Below are 18,761 nucleotides of genomic sequence, written 5' to 3' on the forward strand. Positions count from 1 at the left end.
ACTTCTATACTGAAGCCTGGTGAGAACCTGCTAAAGAGGGTAAAATCCTTAGAATGTGAGTGTGGTAACTTTACAACTAATCTTCTAAAAAGGAGACTTACAACAGAAATGTCGTAACGAGCCAGCTCAAAGAGCAGTGACATGAAGAGAACAAAAGATAATTATTATGGCTGAGAAAAGCTGTTATTTAATGTCATTTAAAGGGATAGTTCAGCAAAAATGAACATTCTGTAATTTATTCACCCTCTTGTTGTTCCAAACTTGTAAGACTCTCTGTCTTCTGCGAGAGACAAAAGAAGAAGATATTCTGAAGAATGTTGGTAATACAAACAGAAATGGTGCCAACTGGCTTCCATTGTATATGCAAACAAAACAAAACAGACATTTCTCAAAATATCTTCTATATCCCACAGAAGAAGGAAAGCATTGACAGCATTGTCATTTTTGGGGTGAACTAGCCCTTTAAAGGCACAGTATGTAATTTTCACTGCTAGAGGGCGCATATTCAAAACAAACAAAGAAACAAAGGCAGTTTATTGATGCCATCAAAGTGTGGAATCGTGGGAGTTGTTGTCTTCATCCACATAGCTAAAGAAATCCGACGGGACTCGGGCGGAAATCGTGTTCATGGATGAGCTAATGTAATAAAGATTTATTAACGTCACTGTAGTATGAAGCAGGGTGGGGCTAAAAAGCTGTGGAAGCGAAACTAGGCTGCCAAAGCGATTGCTAATGAGAAACGAGCGCGACACAGTTCGAAAGCAAGTCAAGTCAAGTCAAGTCAAGTCACCTTTATTTATATACCGCTTTTAACAATACAGAATTGTGACAAAGTGGCTGTACAGTACTAAATAGGAAATAGTGCATCGGTAATGCAAAAGGGCAAAAGTAAACACTTAATTTTCAGGTAAAGGCAGTTCATCATTAAATTCAGTGATGTCATCATCCAGCTCAGTTCAGTTCAAATAGTATACGAAGGCAGCGGAACTTTTTTTATGCCACAGTCGACTACTTTCGCTCTTTTGGTTATGCGTATGTGGGGTAAAGCAGCGCTATTTTATCACACAAGATACATTTGAGTGCGTTGAAATTTCTGTTATAATGCTACTCTGTGTGTTTGTCACCTGACTAATAAAATGCATAAAATATTAAAGCATTTTTGGTGTTTCCATGTTTTCTACAAAATGAAACCGCAAATAGGTGGTATATTATGTCACTGACAGGTGACATAATGACAAGGGATGGGCCACTAGCTAAAACTGCTTATTTCTCTGGATTGAAACATTCTTGGAAACATTTGGAATAATGTAAGTACACAAGTCAACAATATAGGAACATCCCCAATAGGAACATATAGTTTTTTGAGATGCTCTGACCAAGTTGTCTAACCATCACAATTTGGCCCTTGTCAAATTCACTCAAATCCTTATGCTAGCCCATTTTTCCTGCTTCTATCACATCAACTTTAAAGACAAAACATTCACTTGCTGCCAAATATATCCCACCCACTAATAGGTGGCGTGATGAAGAGATAATCTGTGTTATTCACTTCACCTGCTCATCCATGAACACGATTTCTGCCCGAGTCCCGTCAGATTGCTTTAGCTATGTGGATGAAGACGACAACTCCCATGATTCCACACTTTGATGGCATCATTAAACTACCTTTGTTTCTTTGTTTCTTTTGTATATGCGCCCTCTAGCTGTGAAAATTACATACTGTGCCTTTAAAAGGATAGTTCACCCCAAAAAGACAATGCTGTCAAGGCTTTCCTTCTTCTGTGGGATATAGAAGATATTTTGAGAAATGTCTGTTTTGTTTTGTTTTTTGTTTTGCATATACAATGGAAGACACTTCACCTGTTAGTGGTCATAATGTAATGGCTGATTGGTGTATAACACTGTTCTAGTGTTTTTTGGATATTTTAATTAAAAAAAAAAAAAAAAAAGAAATTATCACACATATTGTCCCTTTAAAGTACAAAAACAAAATCCAATCTGGTAATACATAAACTTCGTTTCGCCCTTTGTGTTAGATGCATTTTTATAAAAACTACAACTGACCTATAACAGAGCAACTGAAAACATGATTCAAGACCTTTACAGAGTAATGTAACCTGTAAATTCAAGCATAAACATGCAGACGCAGACGAACAATCTTCTGAATGACTTTTTGGAATGGATGGATAGACTTGCATACAGTCAACACAAACCCAAGACCGCACAAGCAAGAGCTTGATATTTAATCCCAACGACAATACGTAGCATAAAAAACGAAAACTAAATCAGTTTATCTCTAATGAGTAGCTAGTGTACTGTATGTCCCCAGAGTCATTATATTCAAAAAATACAAAGAAAAGAGGGAAATGGTTTGGATAATTCAGTGGCAATGTCTTAGCCTAAGTCATTTACTATCGATTTGCTTCTCCAGAGCAAGTAAATGACTTGTGGTTATGTTTTATAACATAATCATGTCAGCACTACAGCAGAGGGTTCTGGTGTAATGTTACCATAACAACAGAGATGCGACTGAACAGAGAGAACACAGAAAGATGGAGAGATTTTCCTCATCTCGCTTGAGCTCTGTCTGAGCCTTTTAAATCCCTAAGCTAAACTTAACTCACAAGAAAATAATTAGAGTTGTCAGTTATGCCAAGATTGAATGTCTACGGTACTGCAGATTTTTTTTCTACTTTTATTCTGCTAGGATGCATTTCAACTTTCTATTCTTCAAAGCATACTGAAACAGCAGTGCAACTGTTTTCAACATTGAAAATAATAGGAAACAGCAAATCAACATATAGAGTGTTTTAACGACACGCCATCAATCGGCCATATTGGCGGTACTGAATGTAAACAATGACACTGAACCGAACTAAACTTGCATGGTTTGCTGATTATTGCTACTGAAAATGGTCAATTATTGTCATGTTTTGGGCTATACTAATCGGTCGGACCGGGAAAATCATTTGGAGTACTATAGACTAAAAATACATTAGAACAAATCAAGGAGAAGACTGTCTGAGGAGCAAAAGGCATTTGTGTTTGGCCAAACTGAACCAGGATTTCCAGGGCAAGAATCTTGACAACATTCATGTTTGTTCTTATCGTTTCCAGTCAGGTAGGTGAAATATTAGGCTATTATCTTATTAAATATTGCTTGGACGTGCCTTTACCACCTTTTAACTTCAGTTTGTCAAAATACTGCACCCTCTTCTGCTTACTAAGTCCTTCTCTATATGATTTAGCAGCTTCTGCACGTTTTTTCTATGGTACAGCATAAATTAGCAGAACAACATATTCAGTAGCACATTTAACGTGCAATGCATGTTGTTGTTTACATCTGAGTATCTCCAATACGGCTGCGTATCTGGGTAACCGACCAAATCGTGATGTAAGTGCAAAGCCTCTATTAGAATAATATCTAAAGGAATATGTGATACTGAAGACTGGAGTGATGATTTTGGACAGCAAAAGAGAGTTTTTAATAACAAAAATCTTTTGAATGGTAGTGTATTTCTGACCGTTACACTCCGCTAGTAGTGTGTTAGTCACATTGTCCTTGCTTACAAATTAAAAATCAATTTGTTTATAAGTAAGGAATCGAAGCAAACAAGAGTCATACTGGGGAAGATGACTCACCACAGTGACAGCATCATTGACCAGTGACTCGCCAAAGACAATGATGAAGAGTGTCTCATTCACATGGACTTCTTCAAACACAGCAATCACCGCTACAGGATCCACAGCTGAGATCAGAGCTCCAAACAACAAGAAATCCATCAAACCTGCATTTACTTTTTCATCTGCAAACACACACACACACATACACAAAAACAAGCTGCAATCAATAATTACAACCAAATTGACCGTAGTACAGCCCTAATGGAGTGGTGTAGTACTTAAAGATCTGTAATGGTAGGTTCAAACATTGCAAGTGGCAATTCACCATAGCTCACTTAAGCAAAACACTTTAACCCATGATGCTTCAGTGGGACTGTCCTTGCATGAAAAGTACTGTATGCTGCCTTGGATAAAAGTAACAGCTGAATAGCTACTTACTAAGCTAAACTATCCTTAAATCACATCTACGTCATATGGGATAGTTGAAACAACAGTTGTAAAGCAGTGATGACTTGTACTGAACCAAATTTAGCATAAGTTACAATATGAAACATGATTGGATGAGCTATATTTGAAGCAGTTGTAAAAACATTTGTATATAATCACACTACATAACCTCTGATGACAAATGAATTATTAACAAGTCTAATCTAATAAACGTACTGAATCATCCTTTATTTAGGCTTTTGAACTAGATAACTGTTAAATAAATCGGTGGTGATATTATTAACAAATTCAATCCTTTATTGAACGTTTCTATCTTTTATTATATATCAGTATTTTATAAACAAAATAAGCAATTGAAGTAAAAATCACAGTAACAAAAGGCCTCTAATAGCTTATTGAATAGCTTACAATATTTATTAAAGCAGTTGTTTGCAACCAGGGCCAGGGTCCACTAGGGGGAGTCAATAAACTTCCAAGAAGGGTTTAAGAATCGTAGTTAAGATTTTTTAATCATAATGTATAAAAAAAAAAAAAAAAAACATAAATTGCCCTCTTAATTTGTTCCCTCAGCAATGCTTGTTTTTATTAAGGAACACACAGTTCTTGTCTGGAATCACAAAATGATTCAAGGTTTATTATTTTTATATGATTGCACATTAAAAGTTCCACAAGAAATCTACATGGCTAAAGCAAAACCAGTCATAAGCTTCATAAATGAATAAATAGGATAATATTTGGCCAAAATACAACTATTTGAAATCAAAAAATCAAAATATTGAGAAAATCGCCTTTAAAGTTGTCCAAATGAAGTTCTTAGCAATGCATATTATTAATAAAAAATTACATTTTGATTTATTTATGGTAGGAAATGTACAAAATATCTTCACGGAACATGATCTTAACTAAGGCTTAACTAAGGCTGATCAAAACGCACATTTTGACCCATACAGTGTATCATTGGCTATAGCTACAAATATACCCGTGCTACTTATGACTGGTTTTGTGGTCCAGAGTCACATTTAAGAAGTGTCATATTGGGTTCCATTAGCTTGAACTGTCACCCCATATAAACTCACCTATGGCCCCTGCCATCTTGACTCCATAGAGACAGAATCCAGTGCAGAAGGCGTTCCACAATGTGCCTACCACAGCGTACATCAAAATGGCACCCAGGTTGTCGAAAAAGAGTCGGGCTGGCATAAAATACCCAGCATCACCCACTATAGTGGGCAGGAGAAAGAGGAAAAAAAGTCCTGGGTCCAGTTGATACGGCTGCTTCTTGCTGGCAATAAGAACCACTGCACCCAGAACCAGACCCAGTAGAATCAGCATACAGCTCTCTGGGACCGCTGTGGTAAAACGCTGAGAGAAGTGGAATACTGAAGATTGCAGAGTGGATAAAACAGAAAACAGAGAAAAGAAAGTTAAAATGGATTGAGGTGAGAGATATGTTGCCATTGCCTTTCTTTCAAAAAAACTAAACAATCCTTCCCAAACATTATGCATTCTATGTATTTTAATAACAGATGCTAATAGATATTATAGAGATACTTGGTGCATCTCTACCTTTTTCAGCCATTTTGAATTTATGTGATTTAAAAAAATACATATAGGCTAAAAAAGGCCGAATTATGACTAAAGGTCAAAGGTCAATGTGAAACATAATACTCTAAACAGTTTAAAATCTGTTCACTGTATTGGATGTGATGTGATTTACATTATTTACTACTGGCTTCTGGCGCTACCTGTTGCTATTTTTACCGCAACACAACTTGGAAATCAAAGTACTGATATGATGCCACATTGTGCGACTTTTGGTTACAATTTTCAGTCGAAGGGCAACAAGAGAAGCGGTGTAAGTATTCACTGCTTTCCAGGCGATAAGAAGAGAAAACAGAATGGGAAGATGCCTGTGGATGAATAAAACGTCTTTGTTCTCTCCACTTCAGTCCTGATGCCTTTGAGGCTTTTAGTAGAGCACAGCTACTGAAAGAGCTTACAAATGGCAGAAACAAGGCACGCTAGATGCCATCCTGACAGGATGTTAACATGCCAGCGCTCGTCATGTCATCACAGCCACTGAAGGAGTTTTGTCAATTGTACAGTATTTGGTTTAAGCCTACGCTTATATCCATCATCACCTGCAAGCTGGAGATGTGTTGCGGTAAAAATAGGTAGCGCCAGGAGCTCACAGAGTGCAACCATTTTACATCATCGAAATAATGGCTCCCCACAAAATATGTCTAAAATGATGTGGATTGTTTAAATAACGAAAGTCTTTTGTGGGTTTTCTACTAAATTTTTCAGTAGGAGACATCATTTACATTATATTAAGCAATACAAGTCTTAATCCCCAGGGTTCCCTTTCACTTGATAGGACCAAAGAGTGTATTCCAGCAAGATGCACATATGCCAATTTTATAGACATTGTAACACCCAAATGCATAAAAGAATAAAACAAACCAAACAGCATGCAAAACGCTAAAAGCTTCATGGCCCACAGCAGCCAACAAGCCTCATTTAAAGAGTAGTTTATAAGTTGCGGCTGCTGTAATTCCATACCATGGTTTCAGATGAATTGTTACTCAACACCACTCCATTGACAATGCCTTACAATGACAAATAGTGAGTCACAGAGGGACAGTAAGTGTGCCAGTATGCTGTCACAAAACATCAATCTCATACTGCAGCTTTGAGAAATAAGTATTATATACACAAACGAAAAAACGGCCAAAACCCAAGCAAGGTGACTGCATACTTACTTTACCAGTAAAATGCATGACTATACTCCATGGAACAGCTGCAAGAATTCTTCACAATATTTCTACTGGGAAATTCAGTATGACCAGTTTCCATTCGTAAGTCAGACATATCAAATGACCATACAAGTGATTATCAGAAGGGGAACAATCACACCGCAATAACTCAGGTTCCTGGTTCTTCCTCATCATCACGAATTAGGAGTCGGCTGGATCAGGACCCTGAAACATGAGGTGTAGGCCTATACTTCACGTAAACCACAAGTAGTGTTCATACGTACAAAAGGGAATTTATTAGATTGTTTGGCAATATAAAGAACTGAGGATATTTTACTGAATGATGTTGATTAATAAGGCTTATTGAAAAATGAGCAAGGCACATACTGACCTCTATTTAAACAAGTAGTCCTCATGCCAGTGTGTAAAATCACAACACATCACAGCATAATGAGAGATTCTAATGGCGCTAATTATTAATGTTTCCACAATGATTTTGTGGAGGAGGGAAAACACAGTGCACACCTCTGCCAAGAAACATAACAATCACCGCTCACCATGAGTCATTCACACGAGGACAGAAAAACACTGACGTACAACCAAAAAAAAAGCATGCTAGACATCTGCACAAACACATGCATGTGTGCTCTCACAAATACAAAAAAAAAAACTGAAAATATCCTGATACATATGCCTAGCTATAGACATAAAATACACAAACAAATGTGTTTTAATGAGTGCTACAGATACTTACACCTGTGTGCCACTCCAACCTCTTACTATTTTAATAGAAAAGACCTTCATATGCGTGAATATGATGCTTGCTATTGCTGAATCATTTCTATCACAAGATCTTCTGCTTTTAAAGTATTACTTGTCATAAGCTTTTAATAATCAGTCCACATATAATAACAGCCATAATGAAAGAATATTAAATCCAATTAAACCGACGCCCTTCATTTTCAGGGACAGGCAGAAAGAGAACTTTTGCACAGCTAATTAAGAATATGGAGTGGAGTGCCGCCCCACTACGATTATCTTTATTAACACTAGAACAGGTCTATCATTAAATTAAAGTGTGTGTGTGTGTAATGGGATGGTGCTGTTGTATAAAACCCATGACTCAACCTCAACAACTGTGAGTATGGATGTTTGTTGTGAATGCAGTACTCTGATAAATGAGAGTGTGAAAATGACAGGACAGATCATAATCATCACTACATGGGTTTCATTGTTTGTTTTTTGTCTGAAGCTGATCTAAAGGGCAGACAGCCGAGGATAAAGTTAAGTTTTTTGTTGGTTTTTTTTAATATTAACAATGTTTCAAAAGCGTAACGTAAACAAAAACAATGTTGCAAAAGATTTCTATTTCAAATAAATGCTGTTCTTAAAGGAGAAGTCCATTTCCAGAACAACAATTTACAATAATTTACCCACCCCTTGTCATCCAAGATGATGTCTTTCTGTCTTTCATTAAAAATGACTGATCATTTCACTAGATAAGACCCTCGACTGGGATCATTTTAAGCCCTTTGAAGCTGCATTTAAATTACATTTTGGAAGTTCAAAATCGGGTCACCAATGAAGTCCATTATATGATAAAAAATCCTGAAATGCTTTCCTCAAAAACCATAATTTCTTTACTACTGAAGACAGAAAGACATGAACATCTTGGATGACAAGGGGGTGAGTAAATTATTCGTAAATTGTTGTTCTGGATGTGGACTGCTCCTTTAATCACGGTTTCCACAAAAATATCAAGAAGCAAAACTGTCTTCATTACTGATAATAAGAAATAGTTCTTGAGCATCAAACCAGCATATAAGAATGATTTTGAAAGATCATGTGACACTGAAGACTGGAGTAATGGCTGATGAAAAAATGGCTTTGCCTCCACAAGTATAAATTACTAGGGATCGGGCAATTATCTGTGCCAATATTAAGCATTTTTATAGCATGTTTACAATAGATTTAATAATATGTAATATACAGTAAATAAATTAATAAATCCACTGCTCTCTTCCTCTGAGGCAGGGACTCTAAATAGTGTTCTGTGTTTATCTGTGCAGCCAACGACAGAACAGTTAGCATGCTTTGCATGAATTTTTGTCATAGTGTTAGAATTGGTACACAGTTGTCGCTTGCAAAAACAAAATGATGACGCGTGGGCAGAAACGTGCAGATTAAGGGGCGGTAATATTATAATAAGATCCCCTTCTTATTATGGAGGGAGCGAAATCTGAGAGCCTCGTTTTTTCACGTGCTTGCAGAAAAAGAATTACCAAAACAAAGTTACCGGGTTTTCATTTTTCATGTTTTCCGGGTTGGTAGATGCACCCAATTATAGCACTTAAACATGGAAAAAGTCAGATTTTCATGATATGTCCCTTTTTTAAGGATAATATAAAAACACTTCACACATGGCAGCAGCTTTGTCCATTACCTTTTGTGTTTTCGTCACCTATGTAGGTGACATGCTGTACTGTTATCACCTGTTTAAGCTGTGTGTGCTCAGCACTTGAAGTCAATTAAACACTGTGCGCAGGTGCTTCAGATAGCGCTACTTTCTCCAGAGGCAAGACAAATATTCACAGTGAATTTTGATGGTGTTACCGTGGCAATTGAATCATGGAGAAACAGACGATTGAGCTACCAGAACTAAATGATCTGATATAACCGCATGTCTTAGCCAAAAATACAAGCTGGAGGGACGCCTGAGAGACACCCACACATGCAAAAATCGGAGGCAGTGCATTTTGTGTATGTACTGTACATGCGTGTATTTTTATGAATAAACTACACCACAAAAAGTACAGCAGGTTTTTCTGTTAACCATTTTGTTCTCAAATCCTAAATGATACATTCATGCTTCATGAATTAATATGTTGCTTGTGCTGAAGATATTTTCAAAATGTGTACTATTAATAATAATTAATAATGTACATGCAATAATAGCACTAATCACTGTGAGCTTGTCTTAACTACTTTCTACAGCACAACTCAACACAACAGACCTCTCACATAAAGAGACCTTTTTATTGAATCAGTTGAACCAGTTAACAAAGAGGTCAAATTCATTCATGAGTAGCACAAAATCAAATGGTTCTCGAGTGAACATACAAACTGAGAATCAACTCATTTGTAATGAGCCGAGAAAACGTTTTATATAATTTTCGATCAATATTACGGAACATTATTACACTATAAAGAGCAATAATATACAATAATGCCCTCATACAGTTGAAATCAAACGTTTGCATCCCCCTTTAAGAATCATTAAAAATGTTATTTTACCAAAATATGAGGACTCATATAAACTGCATGTTACTGTTTATTTAGTATTGACCTGAATAAGATACTTCACATAAAAGATATTAACATATAGTCCACAAAAGAAAATAGATGAATTTATAAAAATGACCCTGATCAAAAGTTCATATCCCCTTGATTCTTAATACTGTGTTGTGACCTGAATGATCCACAGCTGTGTTTTTTTTGTTTGTTTGTTTGTTTAGTGATAGTTGTTCACAAGTCCCTTTTTTGTCCTGAACAGTTAAACTGCCCGCTGTTCTTTAGAAAAATCCTTCAGGTCCCACTAATTCTTTGGTTTTCCAGCGATTTTGTGTATTTGAACCCTTTCCAGCAAAGACCGTATGATTTTGAGATCCATCTTTTCACACTGAGGACAACTGAGGGACTCATATGCAACTATTACAGAAGGTTCAAACATTCACTGATGCTGCAGAAGGAAAAACCACGCATTTAGAGTCGGGGGGGTGAAAACTTTTAAACAGAATGGAGATGTGTACATTTTTCTTTTTTTCCCCCCATTTAGTACTGCCCTTCAGAGGGTACAGAAGATATTTACATGTTTTCCAGAAGACAAAATTTACCCTGATCTTCAAATTTAAAAAAAAATACAGCAGTGGTTCATTCAGGTAAAAACACAGTATTTAGAATCAAGAGGTCATTTTTATAGATTCAACTATTATTTTCTTTCGTAGACTATATGTAAACATCTTTTATGTGAAACATCTTGTTCAGGTCAGTACTAAATAAACAATAACATGCATTTTGTATGATCCCTCTTATTTTGGTAAAATAATAAACATTTTTAATGATTCTAAAACTGATGCAAACTTTTGACCTCAACTGTAAATGTAAAGAAATGCCCCTGGAAATAAATTCCACGGGGCAAATATTGCCCCTTAATGAAAAAGTTCATTTCTGATACACGTGCAAAACAGTGCTGGTTTGGGATAGTTTACCGAAAAATCTAAATTCAGTCTTAACTTACTCATCCTCAAGTTGTCTTTTGTGTTCAACTGAAAAAACATCAAACGGATTTTGAAAAACATGAGGGTGAGTAAATGATAGCAGATTTTTTTTATCCTTTTAATTAATTTTATTAAAACATGCAAAATGACATTTTTTTAATTTTATTAAAAAGGCCAAAACGACAGATTAATTTTAGTATTGTAAAAGCAAATTTTACTTAGGCTCTAGTTTGTTGTATGGCTGCAAAGTCTGCAACAAACTGAAGTGGGAAAATATGTAGCTACATAAGCATCATTATTAACAAAACGTAATAAAAAGCAATAAATAGCTACGTGGCTACGTTTTACGGCAATATGCCACGCAAGGGACCGTATGATGTCGTCACGAGGTACAAAAACAACTAAATCGCATTTTATATCTGTTATTTGTAACAAATAGAGTTCGAAAGAAGCGATTCGCGGACAAGAATCGAACTTCGCGTCACCACCACAACACAGCGTGAGAGGCGGTGATGATGGAAAGATGATGAGTCACAGCCAATCAGAGCCCGCCGCTACAGTCCGCGGAGACTCGCGCCTTTTGGAAAGGTGCCGGATCGGCGGGAACACGGTGAGCTCACAGAGCACAGAAATATCTCACGGGGTGTTACAGCATTGACTGCAGTAACTAAGAATAATCAAGAAAATGACAGGTACAAATAGAAACCCATCACTACCTTTAAATTGCAGTACTGTCTCTTTAAACGCTGTTTGCTTATCTCCTGTGCAGCTAAAAGCCCTTTTTTTTATTATTGTATCAAAATGTCCCTGAGGAAATGTATGGGCTTTATTGCCATGGCAACCACCAGCGTCTGCCAGTGGAAAGGAAACGCAGGTGCCTTGCGCTTTTTACGCACCGTTTTACAGCCAAACGCCGAACACAGAGCACTGCAGCCTCGGTTCAATAAAACGCACTACACATACTCACGTCCTCAAAACAGTCAACTTTCCACACTTTCCTCTGACAGTTCAACGGGCAAAGGAAGCTCGGTGGCGTCTTTGTAACACAACTCGTTCAGCACGCGAAAACTTATATTACAGAACTTACGTATTTTCGCCACACTGGCCACCAGAAGCCAGCTGGCTATAATGTAAGGTGTCTGCACGTAGCTCCATTCCCACTGCACTATCTTGTAACCTCCTCCTCCGTGGTGGTGAGACGACTCTCCGTCCTCCGTGCTCGGCGCCGCCGGCTCCTCCGCAGACCGGGCGAGCGCAATGCCAGGATGTCCGTACTCTTCTGGAACATAGCGGGAGCCGACGGGGGATGTGACGGCAGGTGCGGCGCTCACCCCCAGCTCTGGCTGGAGCGATGCTCCTGTCACGTAAAGGTCAGTCGCTGCATCACTAGCCACCGTTATGAACAGGAGCAAACTCAAGCCCCGCATCTTTCCGGCGTGTTCAACGGCGTGTCATCTTCATTTTTTTCTTTTATACACTCCTGTTGCGATGGCAAGCCCTCCGCGGGACGCCCCGTTACCGGTTTACAACATCAACACACACTCCACTTGCCGGTAACTCGCGAAGGTGCAGCTGGCGTATAGGGACACGTGATTCTGTCGTGCACGAGGAGGTTCTTATTAAAGAGCCGTCACTCATCATCCTCATCAAAACAGTCACAGTGCATTTAAAACTCGCGTTAGCAGCCCATTTAGGTGCCACGAAAAGGTACATAATGGAAAAATACATTTGTTTTTATATCAAAACAATCAGCAAGTCAATTTAACCATTTACACAGTATAACAGATCAATACATTTATGACAGTAGCTGTCAAATTAATAATAATAATAAAGAAAAAGACGCATGCGCCCCCAGGAGGACAAAACGATAAAGCATTTTTGACACCTGTCCTTGAGTGTTTGACTGGCAATAAGCAAATAAATAAAAACAGAGAATAAAAAGTCTAATAAAACATTTAATTTAATTTTAAACAAAGCTCTGTCTTTGGATTAAAGGCCAGCATGTCAATGCAAAACAATTCTGAATCAGAATACGATGTCCAACATTTGAAGCACTGTTCTCTTTGCAAATAAACTTTCTTTGTGCAGGCGTCAAGAGTGGTGACGGATGTACAGCACTGGAACATGCTAATAGTGATACATTCAGAGTGAAAAACACATGCGCTCATGCAGACAGGTAATAAGGTCAAAAATAAAACAAAAGAGTGATTCGTAGTGACTCTATATTCCTACAGCATAACCCCTTGTGCAAAAAAGCAATACCAAGAAAATCTTTTAAATGTGCTTTTAACAGTTTTGTAACAGAAATATTGTGCCTTAACGCAACACTTTTCTTCAGCGAGAAACAGAGTGGTCCATGCACATATTTTATAACACCATAACAATGGTAGAACTAAAAAGGTGAAACTCGCACAATAAATAATATCAGGACAGAAGTGTGATACAGCAGTATACAGGATTGTTGTAGCATCCACAAACCTATCAAGAGAGCTCTGTGATTAATACAAGAAAAACAAACATGTGTGTGACCTAGTTTATGTCGTCCTCTCTAATCAAGATCTCCTTGGTAGTCAGGATATTCAGCTGAACACCATTCAGGTGCACATGGGTCAGCTTTCCAGACACAAATTAAACCCCGTCCAAGACTAAAGAGTTTTCAATGGTCAATCATTACTGACTGAGTGCCGTTTAGTCCAGGGTTCTGCTTCATTAATGGGCACAGGAAACCAGTGCGTTTGAGTTACTCTATTGCACTGATCTCACTCACTGGCTTCCTAACCTTGAGCTGAGCTTTTCTAACAAATATGGCCAAGATATAAAAGGTCTGTCTTTAAAATGAAATATTAACTTAAAATCTCTGATAAATTGTGCTCCAATCGAAAGCTCTATACAAAACAATATGTGCATCTGGTCAAACTATATAGCGTTTTTATGTCTCATATGCATCTATTCTCCATCAGTAAACATGGGCTGGTATTTAATACTATGCCATTAAAGTTTGTACCAATCACATCATGATATGTCTAATGGCTATCATGCACACACTTCAGGCATTTGTATAGTAATGCAGCTGTTTGTATTTCAACCGGAAGTACGTGATTCATCCACTGAATTGTTCAGTTTGGCAGGCAAATATAGTTGCAGGTATCCCACAAAATGTCTTTAGCGAAGATTCCTTCTTCACAGTTCTTCCCGTCATTAACGCAGCTCTCCTTTTGGCCTCATTGCTGCCCTGCTACAGTTTTCCCCCACGTGAAAACTACCAGCTTCAGACCTTTCCGTTATTACTGCCGAGGCCAAGGGCCTGCACCACATCCACACTCAGCCCACTCTTCAGAGTCCTCCGCACTGCAACACAAACAGCACACCATTAAAACCACAATATTTTGTTATACTGTAATATAAAACATGCAACTAGTGTTAATCTAAATAATGCATGAACTATATGCATATCTATAAAGACTGCCTTTAATAAACCAAAGAAAGACCAAGGTTTGATTCAGAAGAATAGATAAATGTGTACCTTGAATGCAATTGAAAGTCTCTTTGAATAAAAGCATCTGCCAAATGCATGAATGTAAAGAAAAAGCTAAAAGCTGCACACAAATGAGCAAATATTTGGCAAGATCTTGCAGGAAAAACGGTCCATTGCCAATAATGTAGTGATTTATGAAGTCACTTTCAAACCAAGCAGCTTTCTGTTGGTCAAGACCCACTGCAAAGTCTGCATGCTTCTTTCCCTCAAGTTAAATTCCCAATAACATGGATTTTTATTCTTATAGAAATGACTGGATTTTGCCCACGAAAATGTGATAAACAATAGTAAATGTGACTGTGCCTTAAAGGAGAAGTTCACTTCCAGAACAAAAATTTGCAGATAGTTTATTCACCCCTTGTCATCCAACATGTTCATGTCTTTCTTTCTTCAGTCATAAAGAAAATCTGTTTTCTGATGGAAAAAAATTCATCATGTTCTCCATGTAGTGGACTTCTACAGTGCCTGTGAGTTTGAACTTCCAAAATGCAGTTTAAATGCAGCTTCAAAGGGCTCTAAACGATCCCAGCCAAAGAAGAAGGGTCTTATCTAGTGAAACAATTGGTTATTTTCAGTAACCATGAGGCTATTGGCATCGACATATACTTTTTGACTTCAAACGCTCATCTTGTCTAGCTCATTTTCTCCTCCAACTTTAAAACTGTCCTACTTCACTGTTTTACCTTTTGTAAAGGGTGTTTGACCCTCCTTGTGCGTTCACTTTGTAAACACTGGGTTGGTACTTCATGCAGCAATGTAGGATGATTTTGATTTTGAAGTTGGAGGAGAAAATGACATGGGAGTCGACATACCCTAACTGTATTGACCCGGAATGCACAGAGTTGACACAGGGCTAGACAAGACAAGCATTTTAAAAAAAAAATATATATAAATTGTACCTTTATTTTATTTATTTATTTATTTATTTTTTAGAAAATAACAGATAAGACCCTTATTCCTTGGCTGGGATCATTTAGAGCCTTTGAAACTGCATTTTGGACGTTCAAAACTCATGGGCACCATAGAAGTCCACTATATGGTGAGAAATCCTGAAATGTTTTCCTCAAAACACAATTTATTTACAGCTGAAGAAAGACAGACATGAACATCTTGGATGACAAGGTGGTGAGTAAATTATCTGTAAATAATTTTTGCTCTGGATGTGAACTTCTCCTTTAAGATATACCACAGAAAGCTTCAGCATATTACAAATAAACCAAAAGTCTCAGCTGCATATAATATTATTCAGCTTTGCAGGTTTGTGTGCTTTCAGTTTCCATTTTTAAAAGTACAGTTGCAAGAATGCCCTACAAAAGGCTCTTTGTGGTGTACGATTTCTGAGATGTCTGGCAGTTCAATCTGGCACAAGCAGAAGTAAAGAGGTGGCACGATATGGATCTGACAAGGAGATTTAGGGGCTTTTGAAAGCTAAGCAATGGTTGAAGCCAGATTACATTGTGTTTTGGACACAGATAGTGTTGAATGCAAACAGTGACTAAATCCTTAATCTCATCCCCCAGGTTTAGGGCTAAAACAACCTTCAGAACTGGTTATGAAGTTCAGTGGTCAAAAAAATAAATAAAAAATGCGTTGACAGTCAAAATGTACTCACATGACTTTCTGTTAAGTCGTGAGCGTTTCCGCGTTTTTGGACTAGACGCCCTCTCTGTGGGATTTTGAGTGACAGACTTAACCAGACGATCCATGATCTCATCCGTGGCATCGTCCTGTGAGCTGGCGCTGTCCTCTTTGGCTACAGACATGTTTGTGCTAACCCTGCCGATACCTGTGTAGAAATTACAGTAGATCAATCATTCCTTTGCCTAATTACTTTAGAAACAAGTCCAAGACCTTTCAAAGAAAGCGTTAAAATGAATTAGGCTGGTATTACTTCTTGGCATGCGAATTAAAAATCAGTCATTTGTAAAATGTTCACAGATATTCAGGTGAATACAGAGTTAAGTGCAAAGTTTGAATCTATGGCTTACACATCCAGGTTTTTCCATGTCTGTCTCTAAAGTCACTCCAAAGGATATGATTAATTCACTATTTAGTTCATAATACATTGTTAGCTGAGCAAACCCACTCCATGCATCCTGTGCAATAGCTCTACCTTCATCATCATCATCATCATCATCATCATCATTCTGTGCTGATTGGCTCTCTACTGGGGAAGTAGGAGCACTGTCAGAGTCAAAAGGCCCCTCTGTGAGATCAAATGAGTCAACCTTAATGCTTTCATTAAGTATAAAGTTTAAGTCAAAAGTTTACATACATTGCGGAATCTGCAAAATGTTAATTATTTGACCAAAATAAGAGGGATCATACAAAATGCGTGTTATTTTTTATTTAGTACTGGCCTGAAAAAGATATTTCACATAAACGATATTTACATACAATCCACAAGATAAAAAATAGATGAATTTATAAAAATTACCCCTGTTCAAAAGTTTACATACACCTGATTCCTATTACTGTGTTGTTACCTGAATGATCCACAGCTGTTTTTTTTTTTGTTTGTTTGTTTGGTTAGTGCTAGTTGTTCATGAATCCCTTGTTTGTTTTGAACAGTAAAACTGCCCACTGGTCTTCAGAAAAATGCCTTCAGTTCCCACAAATTCTGTGGTTTTTCAGCATTTGTGTGTATTTGAACCCTCTCCAACAACGACTATCTTTTCATGCTGACAACAACTGAGGGAAAATAAGTTACATTTACCCTGATTTTCAAATGTAAAAGTTTTTCACTCCCATCTCTTAATGCATCGTGTTTCCTTCTGAAGCATCAGTGAGCGTTTGAATCTTCGGTAATAGTTGTATATGAGTCCCTCAGTTGTTTTCAGTGTGAAAAGATGAATCTCAAAATCATACAGTCATTGTTGGAAAGGTTTAAATACACAAAAATGCTAAAAAAACTAATAATTTGTGGGACCTGAAGGATTTTTATGAAGAACAGCAGGCAGTTTAACTGTTCAGGACAAACAAGGGACTCAACTAAAAAAAACAAACAAACAAAAAAAAACAGCTGTGGATCATTCAGGTAACAACACAATATTAAGAATTACGTGCATGTAAACTTTTAAACAGGGTCATTTTTATAAATTCTACTATTATTTTCTCCTGTGGACTGTATGTAAACGTATTTTATGTGAAATATCTTAGTCAGGTCAGTACTAAATAAAAAACAACATCCTTATTTTGGTCAAATAATTAACATTTATCAGATTCTGTAAGGTGTATGTAAACTTTTGACTTCAACTGTATTGAAAGCTGCACAATTGCTTTATGTTTGCACACATCCATGCTCCAAATGCTCTACCTTCATCACTCAACAGAAGCGTTGGTGAAATTGGAGAAGTGTCACCAGCACTGGTGAGAATCTCTATAAAAGATCCCCAAAGTGGCAAAAATAAAACTTAATAATAACAACAACAACAACGATAACTATTATCTTTAAAAAGGCAAAATGAAAAAAAAAAAAAGTTAGGACAACTAGCTAAATCTAAACTTTGTGTGATTGAAACTGGAATCCTTAGTTCTTCTTCTGGAGATCTACCTTCCTGCAGATGTTGCTTCTGTGACTGTAATTTAACATATTTGAATTAAATAATGAATGTTTCTACACCAGGTGTGTTAGAAAAGGGATGGGACTAAATTCCACAGGAAGGTTGTGCCCAAGCACTGGTCTAAACTAACAACTCTTATATAACCCGGATTTACGTTGTTGTTGTATCTTACTTCGCACAGCACGGCTCCTACGCAGCTTGTTGTTGTCGTTGTTGGTGATGAGCAGGTTTTTCATGTTCTCATGCTCATCTTGGGCTGGCTCTGATTCTACTGTTGAAGAAACCGGGGATGGGCTGACCTCCAGAGACAACTGTGGAACTGCTCCAGAAAACTTCTCTGTCTGTGAGAAAAAAAGATAGTATAATTAGTCATTTGTTAATTTGTTTTTTTTCCTCAATCTACTAAATTTACAACCGAGGGTGATACAGTGGGTTTGCGGAGGGGGCCATGAAATGTTTCATCCCGTTAAACGAATGATCTGAATTCAATACCAGTTAAGCTCTGTTGACAACATTTGTGGCATAATGTCGATCAGGGATGTCATCAGGGGGGAGGACA

General features: G+C 37.4%; 2 protein-coding genes across 8 annotated transcripts in view; both read right to left on the minus strand.

The window, feature by feature from the left end:
• slc9a5 (solute carrier family 9 member A5) overlaps positions 1-12,924 on the minus strand; it is a 29,660-nt gene extending 16,736 nt beyond the window's left edge. Inside the window, exons 1-3 of the mRNA XM_051116148.1 lie at positions 12,192-12,924; positions 5,148-5,450; positions 3,643-3,806 (exon numbers count right to left, since the gene is read on the minus strand). Of these exons, the coding sequence (XP_050972105.1) occupies positions 3,643-3,806; positions 5,148-5,450; positions 12,192-12,531 (807 nt within the window). The 5' untranslated portion in view covers positions 12,532-12,924. The remainder of the gene's footprint in view (positions 1-3,642; positions 3,807-5,147; positions 5,451-12,191) is intronic.
• A 122-nt stretch (positions 12,925-13,046) lies between these two features.
• The window catches only part of fhod1 (formin homology 2 domain containing 1), a 56,823-nt gene continuing 51,108 nt past the window's right edge, over positions 13,047-18,761 (minus strand). For 6 of the 7 annotated variants that reach the window (XM_051116140.1, XM_051116139.1, XM_051116142.1 and 3 more), the window contains 5 exons: positions 18,375-18,543; positions 17,956-18,018; positions 16,753-16,845; positions 16,252-16,425; positions 13,047-14,452 (listed from right to left, as the gene is read on the minus strand). In XM_051116140.1, the coding sequence (XP_050972097.1) occupies positions 14,373-14,452; positions 16,252-16,425; positions 16,753-16,845; positions 17,956-18,018; positions 18,375-18,543 (579 nt within the window). In that variant the 3' untranslated portion in view covers positions 13,047-14,372. The remainder of the gene's footprint in view (positions 14,453-16,251; positions 16,426-16,752; positions 16,846-17,955; positions 18,019-18,374; positions 18,544-18,761) is intronic. The other variant, XM_051116144.1, reaches the window with a different exon arrangement.

The sequence above is a fragment of the Labeo rohita genome, chromosome 7 (assembly GCF_022985175.1).
Source record: "Labeo rohita strain BAU-BD-2019 chromosome 7, IGBB_LRoh.1.0, whole genome shotgun sequence".
Taxonomy (NCBI): domain Eukaryota; kingdom Metazoa; phylum Chordata; class Actinopteri; order Cypriniformes; family Cyprinidae; genus Labeo; species Labeo rohita.